The sequence below is a fragment of the Ursus maritimus genome, unplaced genomic scaffold (genome assembly GCF_017311325.1).
Source record: "Ursus maritimus isolate PB19 unplaced genomic scaffold, ASM1731132v1 scaffold_14, whole genome shotgun sequence".
Taxonomy (NCBI): domain Eukaryota; kingdom Metazoa; phylum Chordata; class Mammalia; order Carnivora; family Ursidae; genus Ursus; species Ursus maritimus.
In genome coordinates, this window is record NW_024423786.1 from 68488759 (window position 1) to 68510010 (window position 21252).

General features: G+C 53.8%; 1 protein-coding gene across 6 annotated transcripts in view; it reads right to left on the reverse strand.

Annotated features, from left to right (window-relative positions):
* The window catches only part of EPN2 (epsin 2), a 78447-nt gene that overhangs the window by 17666 nt on the left and 39529 nt on the right, over positions 1 to 21252 (reverse strand). For 2 of the 6 annotated variants that reach the window (XM_040630125.1, XM_040630130.1), the window contains exons 3-6: positions 5178 to 5305; positions 3341 to 3433; positions 2259 to 2433; positions 1364 to 1441 (exon numbers count right to left, since the gene is read on the reverse strand). In XM_040630125.1, coding sequence (XP_040486059.1) covers positions 1364 to 1441; positions 2259 to 2433; positions 3341 to 3433; positions 5178 to 5305 — 474 coding nt within the window. The remainder of the gene's footprint in view (positions 1 to 1363; positions 1442 to 2258; positions 2434 to 3340; positions 3434 to 5177; positions 5306 to 21252) is intronic. The other 4 variants (XM_040630129.1, XM_040630127.1, XM_040630126.1 and 1 more) reach the window with 3 other exon arrangements.

Below are 21252 nucleotides of genomic sequence, written 5' to 3' on the forward strand. Positions count from 1 at the left end.
AACAAGGAATGACTGCTCAGTGGGAACGGGTTTTCTTTCTGGGGTGATGGAAATGTCCTGGGATTAGTAGTGACGGTTGCACAACACCGTGAGTGGCTAAGAACTACTGAACCATCCACCCATGGAGCAGCATCCCCACGCGACAGTCGGCGGCCACTGGGCGCCAGCTGCGTCTCCTCGGCTCTGTCCGTGTCTCTGGCTGGCTCCTGGTTTCCGCTGTGTGCAGCTGTGTGACAACCCCGACAGCTGGAGGTGGCCCCGCTTCACCCACCAGGAGACTCCCCAGCACCCTAGGAGGTCAAGTCTCTGGCTCAATCAAGACACCCAGTTCCGGGGCACAGCACCGTCCACCAGCCAAAGGAAGGGAGGAGCTAACCTTGTTCACTGCAAAGTCGTAAATTTGGTCTCCCCTGGCCAGGTAACATATATCCACAGTAAGTTAAGTCAAACAGTAAAAAAAGGTAGACAGTGAAAGTCTATCTTCCGCCCTCTACCCCCAGGCCCCACCCCAACCACGTCCCATCAGCCACTGACTCAGCATAATCTTAAACTCACCTGGCTCCTAGGGTGACTGCACTCTTTCCTGGGCACTAGAAAAACGTCCCATCTGCCTAATGACCCATTACACAACTTTCAAAGGGACTGCGAGTCTTTCCTGAAGAACGTCCTACCCACAACTCAAGGTCGCCATCACATTACGAAAAGAACTACTTTTCAGACTTAACATGAAAGTCAAAGCCACTGTCTGGAAAGGGCCCCGGGTGGGCATTTCCAGAAGATCTGCCTTCGCAATCCCCATGTATGCTCAGCAAGACTTCAGACCACAAACTCCCCGGGGCCACAGCACACAGGCCACAGCCACGTGAACCGCCAAGCTCCTGGACGCTGTGCAACTACTGGCTTTCAGTGGGCGAGACCTGTGGGCCACTTGGCCTCCAGTTTGCCCCAAGGCCCGGAGGGCTCCTGACAAAGGGAGTTTGGGGACCCGCCCAGGTCCCCAAAGCCAAGTGCATCGCCAAAGGATATCTGGCGCTGACACGGCCTTCTGGACACAGCTGCCAAGCCCCGAGTGGGCAGGACCCTGACCCCATGCCCCTGATCCCCATGGCCTGTCTCTGCACCCACCAAACCACTGCATGCCCTCAGGCTCTCACAAGCCCAGCCTTCTGCTGGGAACACCCCTGCCTCTTTGTGGCCTGGTCACCTGCTCTTCCTTGCAGATTCCTCCGAGATGCCTGCCTCGTGCCCACCAGCCTCCTACCTGCCTCGTGCCCACCAGCCTCCTGAACTAAGCCCCATCCCAGGACGCTGGTATTCCCATCTTGCCCACACCCGCCCAGGACCGTGAATGCAGGATCATTACCTGTTTGTGTCTGGGTCCCCGGATAGCAGGACAGAGCCTGGCATTTGGTACACTTCGACAAACATCCAGGGAACTGAGCTGAATACAGAAGATGGTTCCAGTTTGGGGAAACAGAGACCCCAAAGAGATACAGGCAAGTTGCCACAAGATTGACAATTGCAAGTTCCTAGACAGATCAACCGTGGCTGGCAGGGCTCGGAACACCCAGAGGGAGCCTCCCAGAGCAGCGGGCTGGGTTGGAAGCCATCACCAAGCCCGCAGGCCAAGCCCTGTGTCCAGCGATCAGGAAACCCTACGCCCAAGATTTCTACCCAGCTTAAACTGATTGTGCCACACTCATGTTGCAAACCTCCTCCCACAGATTCACATTTGGCATTAAACAGAACTTTAAAATATCCACTTAGCCTAGTCAATGAACTTACTGTTGCAGTAAGTAACAAGTAAGAAGAATGATAGCAAATGGACATTTTCATTAGCCGTCATAGCACACACACCCTAATTGCTGGCTAATTACGGCAACTTGACTGACAGGTTTCATGCTGCGTATTACAGTTTCTTAACCTGGGGTGCTGGGTGCAATTCTGAGGCCGAGAGACTAGACACATGTCCCGGAGGAGGGACAAGGCATTTCTGATGCGTGTGGGAAGCAGAGAGGAAGTCAGCTTTCCCTCTACCAAAGCAGAAAACCATTCAAAACAGGAGGGCACTGTACCACAGTCGTCTGGAGGACCCAAATGGATGTTACAGCCGGGGACTGGAGAAGCCTGGGGCACTCACCGCCAAAGACCTGTCCCACTCCCCCCTCCACCGGGTGACAGAGAGCACGAAGCTTGGCCCTACGGCCCTTCACACATCCAGCAGGCAGGCACGGGAGACAAATGAGGCGGGTATTTACCGAATGGTGGCCAGGGGTCTGAAGTGCTGGCTGGGGCCGCCGGCCCGCCCCAAGGGTTTGTCTGGTTAGCTGAGGCTGACCGGCCCCAGGGCTCTGCTTTCTGGGAAGCAGGGCCTGAGCTGGGGAGGGCATCCATTAAATCCAACAGAGTGGTCTGCTGTGGGTGGGAGCCATGCTTGTGAGACAAAGAGAAGGGGACAGGTTTTACTTCGCTACAGTTAACAGCAAATATCCACGTTAGCCATAAATACCGTCCTTGCCTCTTGGGACTAGAAGCCCTCTGGGCGGGGCCAAGAGGAAACTGAGCTGCCCCACCCCCTCCCATCTCCTGCCCCACCCAGCCCACCGCCCCACAGAACCACTTCCCACTCCAGCCCCGGATCTACCCACCAGGAGCTGCTTACTTTGGGCCCAATGCCCCACCCACTTGCAAACAGCTCCCAGGGCTTTCCAGGATAACCTAGACTGTGCCCCGGCTGCAGCCCCTCTCCAGAATGCTGTCCCCTCAGCTGCCAGCCATCATCCAGGGCCCCCTCTCCCAGGCCCTGCCCTGCCTTCCCACTCCCACAGCCACCAGAGCTGCTGTCAGGGACCCCGTGGCACCATGACCTGGGAGACCACCGGAAACCCCGGCCCCGTGAGGGGAGGGGGGCCTGACTTGTGACTGGAGGCGCCTGCTGGGAGCAGAACCACGTCCTGGTCACCTCAGGCCCCACGCAGGCAGCCTGGCACCAGTGAGGCTGACGACGGCAGTGAAGCCCAGCACTACTGAGCCCTACCCTGTGCCAGGAATCTGTTCCAAAGCACGGGACACCTGGCTTGCATAACAGTCACCTGACCGCACGGCTAGACCGTGCCCGTTCACGGGGGGTGGGGGAACGGAGGCCCCTCGCCCGTGCCCATCTTCTCTCGGGCTGGTCCCTGGAGAGCCTTGGGAGTTAACCGCACAGGCGGGGGTGTTTTCGATCACGCCCTCCCCTCACTCATGCTCATCACGGAGGAGTACTTGAGAAGGCGCCGTACTCTGCGGGTCACCGCAGTGGGACCGTCTCTAACACTGACCTCTCCGGTGGGGCGCTTACCTCTTTCTTTTTTGGAACCTTAACTGTGTCTCTTCGGCTTTCTTCTAGGGCCATCTGTAATCTGAGGTCGTCACCCCGCCTGAGGCGCTCTTCCTGCAGAGGACAATGGGACTGTAATAACATCACTGTGCAGAACAAAGCAAGGTCGGCCAGGAACAGGACGCACAAAATCAGAGTACGCATTATTGCAAAGGAAGATCGGAAAACAACCCGGAGAACAGTTATTCTTCTATCCCTCGAGTGTAGCCCAGAGGGTTCGTTCCCCCCCCCCCCACCTGTGTGGCTTCCCTGGTTTGGGAGTCCCACGGGGGAGCAAAGGGGGCACAGGCACTGCCAAGTTGGGGAAAGGGAACACTAATTCTGAAATGCTTTTTTCCTCAAAACGAAAATGGCTTTATAATCCTAAGTATAGAAGCACCACGTCTCCCTATAAAATACAAAAGCCTGAGAGTCCAGAAAGGGATCAGGAAGAGGGTGAAAATCACCTACCGCTGCACGTTACTGCTAGGATTTCAAACAACCGATTCATTACACAGTTGACCCTCCAACACCACGGACGTTAGGGGCACCAACGAACCCCCATCGGTCAATATCCACACATGAATCTGACTCCTCAAAACTCTAACTACTAAGAGCCAACTGTTGACTGGAACAGGAGTAATTCGCTGAGTGTACATTCTGTGTATGTGGGATTATGCTGTGTTCTTATAATAAGTAAGCTAGAGGGAAGAAACGTTAAGAAAATAAAAAAAAAGGGGCAATAGATTTACAGGACCATATGTACCGACGAGAATCCACACTTAAGTGGAGCTGCACAGCCCAAAACTTGTGTTGTTCACGGGTCACCTGTATCTAATTCATGTTTATTTAAGGCAAAGTCACCACATGCAGAAGCCCGTGTTGTCCAAGCTTTTACATTATCACAAACTAGAAATTCAGTTGTGTTTTATTTATTATAAAGTGATAAATCACAGAGATGAATTATGCACGAGAATGGGCTCCGACTGTCCATCCTGCCCCTGCATTCCTGCCCTTTGTCCCCGGGCTGTCCGTCAGTGACAGAGCCAGGCATCCACAGGGACGGCTTAATGGCTGTGCGTTTCTTGCTGTGAACAGAGGGGCTGTAAGAGAAGCTGTCCACCACGGCTGAGCTTTAAGGATGTCTCCAGTGAGAGCGACACAAATCATGCCGGGACAGCCACCTCTGCACTTGCCGTGGAACTATCCCTGGTATCTGTCTCGGCACATGACCTCGAGGGCCTCGTGCTCCCTGACTCCGTCTCCCCTCCCTAACCCAAGGTCAGCAGGGACAGACCTGATCGCTGGGACCAAAGGGACGACAGCTTTGAAAGGTCATTTCCAATACGCCTTTCCCTCCTTCTCCAAGTTAAAGTAACGTGTGATTATTAGAGAAAAACAGGAACTGAAAGAAAATTAAAACTCCACACACTTCCGTCATCGGAACATAGTAAGGGCTCTTCCTACCTGCAGCTTGTCCTCCCAGCTTTGTTTCCAGCATTCACATGCTGTGGATCTGTCTTACCAAACCGCCTTCCCCGGGGGGCTGAGCCCAACTGATCACCCACACGCGCTTCACGGAGGGGGCTGCGGACACCCAGGCTTGTGCGAAGGGACCATGACACGAGGCTGTGTCTACACAAGTGTTTCTGGGAAGCACTTCTGACCAGTTCACCCCCCTGGCAGTGGGTGGCAAGAACACCGTGGTGGCAACGCCACGTCCCATCTCGGGCAACACTGAGGCCAGGGCCTGTGTCTGTCACTGTCCCTCCCTGTTGCCCACGCCCCCCTAGTCCCCAGCCCGAGCCAGCAATCACACCTGCCTGGCACCAACCTGCTCGGCCACTTCTCTGCTCATGGCAAGCGCCAGCTGCAGCTGTAACTCCTCTTCTCCGCTAGTCTGGGGCCGGGCCTGCTCCAGCTCGGAGGACACCCGTGGAGAAGTGGCTGTGGGGGGAAAGGCAAAGTCACCGCGTGCACCCGACAGGCTCGTGCTCACGGTGACCTGGTCAGACCACACCCGCCCCCATCTCCCACCCACAAAGCCCGACAACGTGGGTGCCCTCCAGGCAAGCTCTGCGAGTATGTCCGGGTTAAACCCCAGTTAACACCAAACGGGCATTCTCAGGGACATAAGGCGTGCGGCCAGCACAATCAAGGCGAGGCCTTGGGGGCAAGGCCGCAGGTCTGGCCTCAAGAGGATGAGAACCTTCGTCTTCACTTCAGAGCTGCACTGCTTCCAAGAGAGAAACTAATTTTTTTTTTTTTTTTTACGAGATCAGAGGTATTGCTCTCGAACAGCTGGATCAAAGAGTGTCACTCACACAAGCACAGGGCATCTGTGGGCCAAGCAGCTCACTCAAGACTCCCACCAACATTTAAGAATCTCACTTTGTATCTCAGGGTGGCAAAGACCGTGGAACTGAAGCCTAAATGTGTCTGCAGCAACCCTGAAAGTTTTTGTTTTCTACGTAAAACTATACACTGACTTGGGAAAAACTTTTTTTTTTTTTTTTTTTTTGCTGTAAGTAGTTAGCTAGTATCAACACTTGTAAGCAGTTCCTGGAAAGACAGTTTTACTGAAGGGATGAGATGTGAACGCCTGGCTGATGCAACAAGCATTCCGGAAAGGCATCTTTACGCGTTCACACTTACGCCGGGCGGGGCCCCACAGACGGGAAACGCGGGGGCTTACACGGCCACTGGAATGTTCTGTGCATCAGGGAGTGTAGGGGGTCTCAGAACCCGGACGTGAAACTTTGGGAGCACGGGGCCACCTCTGCCTCCACCGCAGGAGAGGGTCCACAGTGTCTCTGAAATTGTCAAAGCCAGGCCCCACTGTGTCCGACGGTTCCCCACTCCATCCTCCCTCTGGGCCTCCGTGCACGCCATTCCCTCAGCTCACCCGGCCAATTCCTTGGTCACTCCCCCTATCCTGCAGTTTGGTAGATCATGCCAGAAGGTACGCTCCTTGAGGAAGGTCCACGCCTGTCTTCTCCCCATTACATCCAGTGGCTGGCAAATACCCACTGGACAGAGATGCATGGAAGCACGCAGAGATGGATGGACAGACAGACAGATGGGAGAATTCAATTTCATGGCAGATGGGTAGTGGTTCGAAAATGCTCTAATTGTGTGTCAGTTTTCTTCCTTCTTTCATTAGGTCCATTCCAGCAAACCCGATCATCAGGACTCACCCACCCACATGCTGCTTCTGCCTAAAGCTCCAATCTGAACTTGTTCTTAGGATTGCCTCTGTGAGAAAGCAAATAAGGTCAGGAATGATTCCTGAAAGATGAGGTTTCTAGTCGGTGAGGCTCTCGCTACTGTGAACAAAACAGGAGAAGAGAGTGAGATATAGTTAGGGTCACCGGAGAACCAGGCAAGGCTGCAAGGGGCAAAGGGCTGGGCAGGGCAGGAGACTGAAAGGCGATGCTTTGTCACAGTGTTTTTGACAAAGGCACGAAACATACAGCTCTGAAGAGTTCATCCAGAACAGTCCTGTGTCGTGAGGTACAGTGTATTTGTATGATTTGCTGTCAACTCAAAGAACCAGGGGGAAAAAAGCCAGCAACCAACTGCCTCACATCTACTCTAAGCCACATGAACAAGACAAAGAAGAAAGAAAAAGAAAGAGAGAGAGAAAGAAAGAAAGAAAGAAAAAAGGAAAAGTCAAGTTGAATCCCAGCCTACTTATAATATCACATTTACCTTTTCCAAAGTATTTGTTTTAAAAATAGAGCTAGATGGCAAGAAAATGTCAAGTCCACCTTAATAATCTGATTCATTAACACACCAAGACAAAAGTACATTTTTGTTGCCGCAGGTTTTGTGCGGAAGCCTCCCCTGTGCCAATCCCAAGGCTTAGGTCTGCTCGGGCTTTCTTGTACTCTAGAAGCCAGGGTACCTATCACCACCCAGACTGCAGACTAAAGACGCCGCACAGTTTCGGGAACTGTTCCGGAGCACTCTTCTCAGCGGGCTGGGGCTCCCACACAGATTGCTGACCACTCAGGCTGCCTGCCTGTTCCCAGCCTCCTTCCCCATCATCTCGGAAGCTCGCTTCACAGAACCCTGTGTGTAACGAACACGGCACATTCGGCAGCCTCCATTCACGGCCACACGGAAATGGGGAGTACATAAAGACGACCCGTATCCCATCCCACAGCCCGAAACAGGGCTCTGAAAAATGAGCCCCATCCTGGCAGGGAAAGCTGTCACTTGGCTACACCGGCACAGGGCCCGATTCAGGCCGGCCAGGGATGAATGGGAAGGGGCTCTGAACAGGGACCTTCTAGAGAAATGAGCCTCCCTTGTCCTCTGAGCCTTTCGGCACATCTGCAAGGCCAGACTAGCTTCAAATGCAAATGTACCCGTCCCTGTCTGCCGTAACTGACGCTTGTCGAATAATGTGTAGCCAGCACATACGGAAATAGCTTACCACATCAATGTGGAAATTAAAGACAAAGGGTATTCCCCTAAATGCTGTGGTTTTTGTCAACGGATGTACAGCTCAGTTCTGCAGATGGCAGGATTCACAGCCACCGGCCCCAGTATCAGCTGAGCTGCACACAGCGGTCTCCGCTGTGAGGGACGACTCCGGCAGAGACATTCTTGCCTCAGTGACAGCATCTCGGCCCCACAAAGGGCCCGCTGTACCCACGTACATGACAGTGAACACAGACGTGCTTGTGACATGGGCCTGAACGCACCCTTGTGGCCACCTGAGCCTGCCCGGCTCAGAGGGGCTGCAGGTCCACAGTTCACAGGGACCCCTGGAAGACGCAAGTGGCCGAGCGAGGCTTTTGCACCCGCCACCTTCCGGAGGGAAGACTAGGAACTGTGAGTGTAGGCTAATCACTAGCAGAGCGGCAAAGGCGCCATCACCCTTCTCCTACCACTGAGACGTCTTTCTGACTACGGATCCCACCTGGAGGAACTCAAAAGTCCTCACTTGCTGTGGCCAAGAATTAGAAACATTGGCTAGGCCTCAATTTTATCCCCTCCGGCCTGTTATCCTGGCTGAGAAGGCCCAGGGGAAAGGTTAAAGAGGAAGCCTGTAAAAGCCAACTACTCCCTCCAAACACAAGCTAAGGGGAAAACCAAGACACACCTCCCCGTGCAGGGAGACGAGCGCGTCTGGCATTCACGCCGTCCCGCCGTGCCGGGGAGTGCCAGGCCGAGTGTGCGTGCCCACACCCCGGGCTTCAGGAAGGACCTCGTTTCCCAAATGTGCTCCTACAGAGCAAAGGTTGCAAGATTTCTAACAAACATGCTTCGGTTGGCCAATCTTGGGCAACTGTGAAAGAAGAAATCGAAGCAGTCAAGGTAACAGGAAAATAGGAAATCACTTCTTCTCGGGCCGTTGTGCTATTTTCCTAGAAAGCACTTATGCAGTGTTTGCAATCACATCGATTAAAGGGAACACACACTGTGGGACAGGACCTGACCAGCAAAAGGCTCTGTGTGGTGACCAGCGTGACTTCTGATAAAGCTCTCTGGTCTGTGAGCCCCACACAAGGTGAGCACCTGGTCTCCACGTGTCCCTGGCCGATGCTGGGCGCACAAGGCACAGCTGACACTTTGGGAAGAATGGAAGGTCGCTGGGCCTCGGGGGCCCGAGAAGACCCCATTTGGATCTAAACACTGCTGCCACCATTTACAATCCTGAGCAGACAGGCATGCCAAGGTTCAAATCCTGTCCTCACCACTTCCTAGCAGTGAGACCACATCCAAGTGGCCTGAGCTCTCGGGGCTTTTGTATCCACATCTGTGAAATGCAGACAAATGGGGTCTGTGGGAGGGGTCACGGGCGCCCAACACACTGTTGGCTCTCCCCGGAAAATGTGCCTTGCCCCAGGTCACTGCTCTCTGCCCCATCCCATGACCCCCAGGTTACCTAGGGGCTAGAGCTGGCTGGCACTCCCCCTCTCTACCTCACACAGCAGCAGCCGTGAATAGGTACCCCGTTGTACCCTGGCCCCTCCTAGCCCTCTGTGAGAACGGGACTGGGGCCGTGGTCCTTCGAGGGAGGAGCTAGGGAGCGGATACTGAGCCCAGGGCCAGCTTCCGCCCTCCAGTGACCGCTTCCCCGGCCAGCTAAGTTCCTTCCTCATTACCAAACTGCAGCGAAGCACTTACTGGATCTTTCTCAATGCGGTGACATCTTCCTGTGGTTCCATGGACCACTTCCGGAGTCAGCAATGAAACCTTGGCCACCCCCACCCAGCAGTCTGGCCAGAGCCGAGCCTCCAAAACCTGTTCCCACAGAAGACCTCCAGATCTTCATCTCCCCTCCTCACAGGGAGGTGCGGGAAAGGCTGCTTTCACTCAAATCAGGCAAATTATGAGAAAGTAAGTTCAGATCACCCCAGGTAACATTAAAAGAGAAAAAATATAAATACATGGTTAGAAAAGCCAAAAAGGTGTAAGATGAGAAGTGTACCCAATACCACCACACTCTGATCACTTTCAGACCAAAGGGTGTGTGTGTGTGTGTGTGTGACTTCACAACAGATTGACAAACTACAGGTCCCCAAGCTGTGGCCACCCTCTGCCTGTCGCATGACATCACCCACCTCCCAAGACAGTTCGGGCAAAATCTCTGATTTGATTCCAATCTAGACTCTAGATGGATTCCCGGTTCACAGAACGACAGGGTGAGGACGGCGCCAAACACCGCACAGTGCGATGGACGGACGAACCCAGACCAAGGGACGCTCTATGGGACAACTGGCCTAGTCTCTCGGAATACCAAGATCACAAGAAAAAGAGCATCTGCTGCAGACAGACCGAAGGGACGGATGATCAGATGCAACTTGTGGTCCTCAGGGGATCTCAGTTTAGAGGAATCAGCTGCAAGACACGCTGGGGACAACAGACGAGACTTGAATGGGGCCTGGGTACCGGCTGGCGTTGGTGCTGTGGGTTTTGTGAGGTGTGATGAGGGCACTGTCACCCACCCTTCACGAAGAGACACATACTGAACATTTACGGGTGGAACGTGATGATGCCCGTAACTTTATTTTTAAACGCTTCAGCATAAAAGGAAGTGGGAGCCACACCTCTCATCCTGCCCCCATCCCTCTCCCCAGAGGAAACAGCTGTTGACATTTTCTTGTGATTCTACCCAGAAAACCGTTTAATGCCTACTCCGTGTGGATATGCGTGGGCGTGCATTTCCGACACTTACCCCCGGGGAAGCACGTCTATCCCTGCTGTGTGTGCTGCGTTTCTTGGCTGCAGCCTGACCTGGGCTGAGTGTTTTCCACATGAGACGCAGCCCAGCGTGGAGAGCGGGTCTGAATGCCTGTGTTCGGATCTGGGCTCTGCCACTTCTCATCACGCGACCTCGGCCTAGGCAGGGAATCCTCTGAGCCTCGGTTTTCTCATCTGCAAAATGGAGACAGAGTACCTGCCTCCTAGAGTTGGTGAGGATCCAAAGACCTAATCTGTGGAAAACGCTTGGACCAGCGCCTGGCACGTGGTACTCCTACAGCTCTCCCTAGGATCTCAATGAACCCTCAGTCCAACTGACAGACCAGGGCTGAGGCTCAGAGGTGAAGTGACCTGCCCAAGGTCACTCAGCCAGTGAGAGACAAAGTCTGACCCTTATGGCCTTGTTTTTTATTATGACCCTTTTCACAGGGCAGGTAACTAGGACCCAGAGAGGCTAAATGACTCGTTCACAGAGAGCAGAATTCAAAGGCAAGTCTCAGGGCCAAATCCCGTGCTTGCCCAGCACCCTAAAGGTAGACTCTCAGTCCTAACACTCAATGGACACCATGACCCTCACTCCTCTAGATCGGAGGAAAGTCCCTGTTCTCCTGGAGCTTGTGCACTGGTAAGGAGAGACGATATGCAAATAAAGCAAGTGGGGGGGAGGTTTCCAGGGCAGGAGAGCTGGCTCTGTGTGCAGAGGTCAGGGCAGGCCCTTTTTTTTTTTTTTTTTTTTTAAGATTTTATTTACTTATGTGCCAGCGAGAGAGGGAACACAGCAGGGAAGTGGGAGAGGAAGAAGCAGGCTCCCCAGCAGAGGAGCCTGATGTGGGACTCGATCCCGGAACGCTGGGATCACGCCCTGAGCCGAAGGCAGACGCTTAACGACTGCGCCACCCAGGCGCCCCAGGGGAGGCCCTTCTGAGCTACTGGAGCAGAGGCCTGAGTCGGGGAAGGAGGCCAGGCCAAGTAGGTGGGAGCTTCACTTGGGGTGGAGGGCAGAGGCTGTGAGGCTGGTAGAGGACAAGGATGCCCAAAGGGCCATGATGGAAGAGCCAAGGTGGTTCTCGGGGCCCTTGGAGGGGCTTCGGCGGGTGTGGGTCTAAGCAGAGCGGTGATGCAATCTGACGGGTCGTAGGGAGCGACGGTGGGAGCAGGGCCAGGATGGCAGCTTTGCAGGAGGGGAGCAGTGGCTGGATTCAGGATATACTGAACTAAGATTCTGTTATACTTGAAAATGCTCTGGACTGCCCAGCCTGAGGCCACAGGAGAGTGTCTGTGGACCCTGCCCAGCCTGGCCCACAGCTCACAGCCGAAGCAGGCCTCAGGGCGTGGTGATGCCGCCGATGCAAGGGGCAGACTCAGTACTGAGAGTAGGTGCCTCGGGCAGAGCTCAGTCCCTCAAGAAGCCCCGGTGAAGTCTGGTACAGAACATGACCTTATTTGGAAATAGGGTCTCACTGCAGATGTAATTAGCTAAGATGAGGTCATCCTGAAGCAGGGTCCTGGGCCCTAAATCCAATACTGGTGTCCTTACAAGAAGGGGAAGAGCCACAGGTGCAAGCACAAGTGCTCGTGCGCACACACAAGGGGAGGCTGCGTATGACGGAGGACGGGGCGGGGGGGGGGGCGGGCAGGGACTGGAGTGCCGTAGCTGCTAGGCCAAGGGACACCAAGGACTGCCGGCCACCAACAGAAGCTAGGAAGAGGCAAGTACGAATTCTCCCCTACAGGTTTCAGAGGGTGTGGGCCTGGCGATGCTTTGATCTTGGACCTCTGGCCTCCAGACGGGTGAGACAATCTGTTTCTGTTGTTCTATGCGGCCTGGTCAAAGCCTTTCCCCGTGCAACCTCGGGGTCCTCCCACCACCTGCCTGTACACACGGACCTGGGCACTTCCGTCACACAGGGAAAGGAACCGCCGCTCTTCAGCTCCAGGACTGACCTGACTCCCCGAGGCTGCTGACGAGCCCACCCTCTTCCCAGGCACCCCAGCTTGCCGGCCTCCGCTCTGTTCCCAGAAGCCTCCAGCTCCTTCCTGCCTTTGTACCCCTCCCGCTGTTCCTCAAATGGGAAAGAGAAACTCCTCATCCAGCGTCCACTCCCATGCTGCCTTCTCAAGCACATCTTCCCCGATGGTCCACTAGGACTCTTGCCAGCTCGATTCCCACCACCTCTGGCACCTGGAGCGCGCAGCCTTCGTCTGCCCCTCTGTAATCCGTACTTATGCATTCTACACCGCGGACCTGTTTGCAGTCCGGCCATCTTCCCGACCTGACCTGGCCCGGCCCAAGGCTCCACGTAGGCAGGGGTACATCAGCTTCATTACAGGCACACAGCAAGAGTTCAAACACCTGCTGGCTCGTTTTCAAGTTGAGTGTCCAGTAAAAACTAGCAACGGCTGTGACCTCCAAGGGCGCACTTCATTCGCTCCTTACCAGTACCCTGAGACGGCGGTGCTGCCGACCTCCGTTCAGAGGCAGAAGCCGAAACCCGGGACAGAAGGAGGCACGGCCAAAACAATGGCCACGTTCCTGTCCAGGCCGGGCTGGAGACAGAGCTGGGGGAGGGCGGAGCAGAGACAAAAGGCAGTCCTTTTATCTGTCTGCAGGATTCAAAGCCCATCCTCTGTCTGAAATAAAAGGGCAAGTTTGTGCTGTTCTCTCTGGGCTGCAGATTAAATGCTCTCCATTACTGGACCACCAGCTTGTGCGGTGCAGGAAGGAGCGGTCCTTTCTCATTACTGTTTTCCCAGGGGTCTCGTCGTTCCTGTCGTGCTGAGAGTCACTCCCTGGGTAGAGCACTGCAGGCGCCCACAGCTCTCCGGGCAGGAGCTCGGGGGTGAGAGGGGGGGTTGGGCTGGAGGCCCACTTGGTCCCCGTGGAGGAAAGCAGGCCCAGGGTGAGGCATGAACGTCGACAAGATGGAATTTCTCTCTTTTAAAGTGAGTATTCTGATAGTAACTTCCATCTATTAAATCGGTGATGATCTGGGGCGCCTGGGGGGCGCAGTCAGTTAAGCATCAGACTCCTGATTTCGGCTCAGGTCATGACCTCAGGGTTGTGAGATCGAGCCCATGATGGGCTCTGCACTCAGCGGGCAGTGGGCTTGAGATTCTCTCCCTCTCTCTGCCCCTCCCCCCCTCGTGTGGGCACGCTGTCTCTAAAATAAATAATCTTAAAAAAAATAAATTTGTAACGATCTTAAAAACAACTGCAGTACCCACGTTAGGTTCTGCGGCCTTCAACTGAGCACTGTCCTCCACAGCTAGGGACACCGCAAACGGGCATGCTCTGTTCAGAAGGCACCTGTAATGTTTCAGACAGAAGGATGTCCGCACACCTTTTCCGTTCATCTCACTGCTGGGAACTCTACACTGAATCTACACTGAATCTAAGGGCTCCTTTTAAAAGCAAGCTTTCTGCAACCAAGTTTACCGCGGCATTATTTACACTGGTGAGAACCTGACAACAACTCTGATCATAACGATAAGTGATCCACTTAGGGAGCATTTCCCTTGTGCAAGGCGTACGGGCAACCGTATGTCAGCACTGGTAATTGACACGATAATCCAGGAGAGACAATCCTTACCCTTAGTTTACCAATTCAAAGACTTAAACTTGCTGAAGTTAAGTAATCTACCCAAGATTTAACCTGCAAAACTAAGGCTGACTATGCAGCGACATGGAAAATGCACACAGAAAGGTGGGTGAAAAGATCAGACTGCCTGTCCTATTTCTCATGGGAATTCCGAGCAAGGGCCAGCTGAAGGGCAACCTCTTTTGCCCCCACTGCACAGGGATCCCTGCGGCAACCGCCCAGCCCTCCGCGAGCTTGCCTCATCGCACCAGGCGCAGTGTGAGAACAGCCCGATGGCCAGCTGCTCTGAAACACCTCCCAGCCCCCTCCCAGACACCACACCTGGGGCACCCTAGATACGTCTGCCTCTTCTAAACTGGAAGCCCACCAAGGGCAAGGCCTCAGTGGCTGTGAGCCCCTCGCTACTCAGCGCTGCTCCAGGCCCACATGGACTTAGGAAATGAGCAAGTGAAAAACTTAATGTTTTGAAAAATGTGCTTTGCAAATTTCATGTGGTTGTAAATGTCACTTGTATCTTGTCCTGTTGTCTGCATAATACAAAGCATGAGATTTGTTCTATTTTCACAGAACACTACTCAGACGTGTGATCCAGATCTGTCAGCTGTTCTTTGGGGATGTGGGTCCTGATCTGGCCTTCAGTTCCTTTCCCAGTTACGAACCTGTGTGCTTTGCCCATGGAAAGATGGCCCAATGAAACCGCACCAACCAGGGGCTCGAAACCTCCCATGCTCATGGTCCAGGTAGAGGGACCCTGGCACCAAAAACGGCTGAGCTGTTTGGTGTGAGCAAGAGGAGTGAAGGCCTGTCCAGCATCAGACCAGGATGAGCTAGGAAGCCCCACCCAGTGGAAGGCCGAGTGCAGCTGTTAAAATGTTTACAGGGTGGTGGAGGAAGGGAGACAATGCTCCCGTTACAAGGTTATGAGACAAAAAAGCAGGGATGCAAAGCTGCATTAGTGAGTATGCAATCCTGGAAAAGAAAATGGTTGGAAAAAAGTCCAAAAAGAAATACACCAACATGTGAAGGACAGCCGTTTTTGTGAAATAAGATTATAGGACATTTGTCTTCTTTCTGTTACTTTCTACATAGTACTTTTATAATGAAAAAACCAGCAGTTTCTTAGTTCACGTCCACACTGGGCTTACCAGTTAGTACTGCAGAGGTGGGCCACCGAGTGAGCTGGTCTCAAGGGGGCCGGTTACTCCCCGTGGCTGGACTAAGCTCCCCGCTTGGCAGTCAGCGGGAGGACACAGATTCAATTGGCAACATCAATTTCGAGCCGCTGAAAGGCCAAGTATCGCCTGCTGACTGCAACTTTCTGAAAGGGCACTGCTACTGGGCATCAGATGGAGAGAGGGGAGGAACAGAAGGGTTCAGCTCGACAAAAGCTGACACGGACAGACCACTGGAGGAGTGGCGCCCGCACACTGCGATCACCAGAAACTTCCGCCCACTGTGAAGCCTGGGCCCGTCCCAGGGGTTCTGACGTCACTGGTCAGACGTGTGGCCCAGGCTCTGGGACATGCCGGGACATTTAAAAGCTCCTAGGCAGCCAGCTTGAGGGCAGATGGCTGAGAGACAAGAGAAAAGGCAGCTGGCAAAATGAGGAACAGCATTTTATTACTGAACAAAAACCAGCGACTGCAAATTATACTGTTGCTAAACTCAACGTTAAAGCATCAAGAACCTGCACAAATATGTAAAGTGTTTCTTTATTCCTGGAAAGTCCATAAAATGAATTTCCAAGAGACTAAGGCTCACGCTTGGGCAGACACCAAGAAAGAGGAGCACAACACATAGAAACACTACAAAAAAAAAAAGAAAAGAAAAGAAAAGAAAAGAAAAAGAAAGAAGAAAGAAAGAAAGAAAGAAAGAAAAAGAAAAGAAAAGAAAAGAAAAGAAAAGAAAAGAAAAGAAAAGTTAAGGTTTATTCAGCATCTGTTCAGGGGAGCCTGGGTGGCTCAGTAGGTTAGGCACCTGCCTTCAGCTCAGGTCATGATCCCAGAGTCCTGGGATCCAGTCCCGCATCAGGCCCCCTGCTCAGCGGGGAGTCTGCTTCTCCCTCTCCCTCTGTCCCTCCAACTGCTCGTGCTGGATCCCAATCTCTCTCTCAAATAAATAAAATCCTACTTAGCATCCATTCAGTCAGTAACTGTTTACTGAACCCCTCTCCCGGGTCAGGCACTGGGCACTGAGCACAGACACGGCTCCTGCTCTTGGAGTGCGTTCTCGTGCAGGGACACAGAAAACAGAGTGAGTGATAATTTCAGATAGCAAAACATACTGTGAAGACAAAATCAGAGAGAGCAACATCATCTGCAGAGACTGTAAGTAAACGGTACGGTCTCTTTTCCCAAACCAAGGGAAATCTGTCTCTAGAGCCTCCTTCTTATTTTTACTTACATGATTTTTACATGCCCCCTTGAGGTTGACTCTCTGAAACCAGCCACTGGGCAGCCGTGGTTCAGACACTGTCACAGCGCGTGACTGTTACCGACCCTGACTTAAACCTCCTTTTCCCTGTTTCATACTCCACTTACTGAGAGCTTACAGACAACACTCTGTTTACCTGCACTACAAAGGTGGCTTTATTTATTTATTTTTTTTTTAAGTTTTTTTTTTTTTTTTTTTATTTATGTGACAGAGAGACAGCCAGCGAGAGAGGGAACACAGCAGGGGGAGTGGGAGAGGAAGAAGCAGGCTCATAGCGGAAGAGCCTGATGTGGGACTCGATCCCGGATCGCCAGGATCACGCCCTGAGCCGAAGGCAGACGCTTTAACGACTGCGCTACCCAGGCGCCCCTTACAAAGGTGGCTTTAGAGACAAATGGACAGATACAAATATTGCGCTCGTAATTCAACTTTCTATGGCACAGGTCGACACTGACCCTTCACCAACAATCCCCAATCAGCAATTTGGAGAGCTGTGTTTCCATCTTACGCTGACAATCACAGGGGCTCCTTAAAACCTGGGTCCCCATTACGTAACAGTTTAAAGAGGTTTCCCTGCTTTTAAAAACCATGAAAGAAAAAAGCATTACGTAAGATGGGCCATACAATCTTAAAACTGCACGAGGCGTAGTTTGTTCACCTATTTTGTAGAACGCTTTAAACATCACTTTTTTGTTGGAAAGTAGGAGTATTAGAGTTGTGGGAAACCGAGGTTCGAATTCCAGCTTTACCACTGTGACAGAGTGGACTTGGGTAAGTTCATCTCCAGGTCCTTATCAACAACGTGCCCCACCTGTGTCCTCGGGCAAGTGGGGGCAGCAGATGGACCAGTCACAGGGGAAAGCAGAGGGGTGATGGGTCCGCCTTCTGGCTGCTTCTAGCAACTGACCTGAGCGGCAGCCTCACCAGGCACATTCAGACCCCACTAAGGACCCAGCCCTCAGGGCAAGAATAACCACGCTCAGGGTCTGACCCTCAGACAGGCTGTCAGTAACACGGTCACCTCCTCCGACTACTGCCATTACTGTCTGTGATTGTATCTGCACTTGAAGAGATTAACCCCAGACTAAGCTAATGCTGTCCGCCCCTGGGGCTGCCTGCCTGCCTAAGGTGCAGGGGTCCCATGACTTACAGAACACGCTTACCCCAGCAAAGGGGAAGTCAAATGGACCCCATCTCCCACCAGATTCCTAGTCTATCCCACTGGAAAAACTACCTGCCACCAGGTGAAACGCCCCTGAGGGCTGGGAACATTCTTCACCCGGGGGCTGTCCCTGGCCTTTCCTGAAACTGGGCAATTACCTGGCTGTCAGCCAGCACCGCCCTCGCAGCCCTGGGTGTGTCCCCCCCACCCGGTTACTGGGCGGTGTCACTCAGCCCCGCACCTTGGAGCTTTGCTCCCCTCCCCCTCCCACACTCTCAGGAGGCCTCAGCTGACCTAGGCTCCTTCCAAGTCCACTCCCCAGGAGGGACACGCTGGAATAATATATTGTTATCATATATTCCCACATCCTCAAGTTTTCACAAACAGCTTACCTACGTAGGCTTCCCTTTCTCGGCTGCCTAATCCGCATTAAAACGTCCTCTTGTGCGTGTACAGGTGTTTACACGCTCCAGCTCCACTCCCATAGTCTGGCTGCCAGGACTGGGGCCCCAGTGACTCTGGTTTCCCCCTGAGGTTCCCTGCTGTGGAGAACCAGCTTCCCTGGAGAGTTCTGGGAAGGCCTAGGCCTCTGGGCTCTTCCCAAATACACATGTGAAACGGTGCACACAGCAGCTTTCAGACTCTCCTAATGGGCTTAGGAAGGGCTGAGCACTGTGGAGGGAGGGAGGAAGCCGTGCCGTCCCCCCACCCTGAGACACCATGAGCTCCCCTGGACTCAGGCCAGGCCATCAGAGTGGGGCTCAGGATTGGCTGGGCGGCCCTGCTGTGGGGACGCAGTCAGGACCCGGGGCTCCCCTCGAAGCCCAGCAGAGGCTGCTCTCAGGCCCGCCCTCCCCTCGCACAGGGAGCGCCTGGCCTCCCTGCACCTCTTCTGGATCCTAGACTCTTGCCCAGCCGCTCAAGGGCAACTGTTCTGTTTGGTGCTGCTGGCTGAGAAATTCAAAGCCAGATCTGGATCCATGTCCGGTACTCAGGTGTGAGTCTGGCCTTCTCTTACTTTCTCACCTTTATTTTCCTTTTGCCCCAATTCCTTGTATCTATTTAATCCTCTGGTACTGTGTGTGTTTTGGAGACCAACTCCAATCCTTTCTAGACCGAAGCAGGACAAATACATGAAATGCTCGTAATCTCTAGTAATCACTTGGTGAATCATTGTCCACAGCGTGTGAGGGGGTGCAGCCCTGCGTGAGGGGTGCCCAGCCCAAAAGAAGGGCTGGCCTGAGGGAGGTCCGCACACGCTCCCAGGAGCAGAGCCGAGCCACACCACAGATGACTGCTCTGTACCAGCCACAGGGACAAAGGGGTCACCAAGACAGCGGATCCATCAGGACAGCCCAGGACCTGGTCGCAGATGGCAGCGGCCACTGGAGACCAAGCACGCGACTGCCCACTTTGGTTCTGGGACTTCAGGTGGGTTCCGATTCATGTGAGGTAACCAGAGGGCAAAGAGGATGTCTATTCTCTGGCTTCCTTGTTCCTTTCTCTTTTCCTTTTCTAAGAACGGGAACGCTGGCAGTTAGCCTCCCACCCAGCAATCCAAGGCACCGAACGTGTAGCAAAGCAAGCGTGGCCCTGGTTCTGGGGGCTGACGGACTGGGCGCTCCTTCCTTCCCTCACCAGCCTCCATCCACAGAGGCCAACCCAGGAGAGAGATGAGGGGAGTGGGAGGTCCAGCCCTGACTCTGGAGCGTGCAGGACAAAGGACAGTGGCAATCTTATATTTAGGTCTCCACCTGGAGTCAAGGACTAACCCCCTTCCCTCCCCTCCCCCCACCATGCCACCTTTGATGTGGTTCCCACCGTCCCAAGAACTTCCGCAATTTCTCCATAGCCTGCTGAATGTCCTGAACAGCCCCACCGAATGTAGGAGGGGAGAACAGAGCCCGGGGTGGGCGGTGGGGTCGGTAACAGGCAGGTGGCTCACACCTGGCTCCACCCAAGCCACCTGCCCTGTCTGTGGTCTCTGGCAAACTCCAACCTCTCAGCCCGAAAGGCCTTCCCTGGGCCCCACAGCTTCCCCTGCACACAGCAGTTCTGAGCACCAACTACCTGCCAGAATCATGGGGGGCAGCCAAGTGAGGCAAGCCCAGGGCCCAGCCTTGGTCTGGGAGGGCAGCCAGGGCACCAGGGATTATAAGAATGTGCAGGAAACGTGAATGCCAGGTGAGGCCAAAGAGGTGACCGCTTCTCCAGCCCAGAATTCTCCCCCAGGACCTAGACTTCTCAGACCTTCTCCACACCTCCACCTGTGTGTTCAGTAGACACTCTGACTTGTGCAGAACATCACCTCGCCTCCGCTCAGACCTGCTCCACTCACAGCCACCCATCTCCCAGTGGCTCAGCTGGCAGTCCTCAACTCTTCTCTCCCCCCGTCCAGTCCTCCAGCAAGCCTGTTGGCTCTCCTTTAAGAACCCCCCAGACCTCCAGAGCCCCGCCATCACCCACCTGGATAAGGCGGGTAGTTTCCCCGTCCAGTACACAGCCAGAGGAGAAAGCACAGTGAGAGAAAGTAGTTAGAAACCTTTAGAGCAATCGTTGCTTCAACATCCAAATACTGATACAAAAGTATCAGTCTGAGCCCATCAGTAATTGAAAGAGCCGCTCCCCGCCAGAGGCAGTTTGAGAAACCGCCCTCCACCTCCCCGGGCCTGCCCTTTGCCATACCCCTGCCCTGACCTCTCCAGCACTGTGCCTCACTCAGCTCTAGCCACCCTGGCCGCCTTCCTCGTCTGCAAACACCCCTGAACACACTCCACCTCAGGGCCTTTGCAATGCTGCTCCCACCCTCTGCCTAGAATGCTCTTCCAAACCTCCACACAGCGCATTCCTCACCCCCCCCTTCAACCTTTGCTCCAACATCACTTTCTCAACGAGGCTTACCCAGACACCCTCCTTAACACTGCAGACCACCCTCCCTACTCCTCACGCTCAACTGGGTCATTTGGTTTTTGTCTGCTGTCTTCCAGAGCACTCGTCCTATAACATGCTGGATCATGTCTTAGGCTTACTGTCTTTTGTCCCATGAGCAGGGCAGACAGCTCTGTGCTTTGCACTTAGGCACAAAACAGGAACTCAATACACACTTGTTGAGTGAACAAGGGAACACGGGAGCCACAGTGCAGCCCAGGCGGGCTTCACAGAGAGCGCCTGGGAACTGCCCTCCAGGCAGACCTGAGCACACTTTAGCTGACAGAGGCCAGCCAAGGACCATCAGGGGCATTGTCTGCTGTGTCAAAGGCTGTGAACTAGATCCTGGGAGATGCCTGGAATCTAGAGCTCTCCAAGACCCAGGGGCAGCGTATCATCTGTCAGGGTGAAGGTGGACACGAATAGGAGAGGCTAACAGCAAAGAAACCAATCAGAAAGCGGACACTGAATTGAGGTCATGGAACCAGACAGGAAGGGACAGAATTTGAGATGTTTCTAAGGTCAGATCTACAGGTGTGTGGGAGGTAAACGGG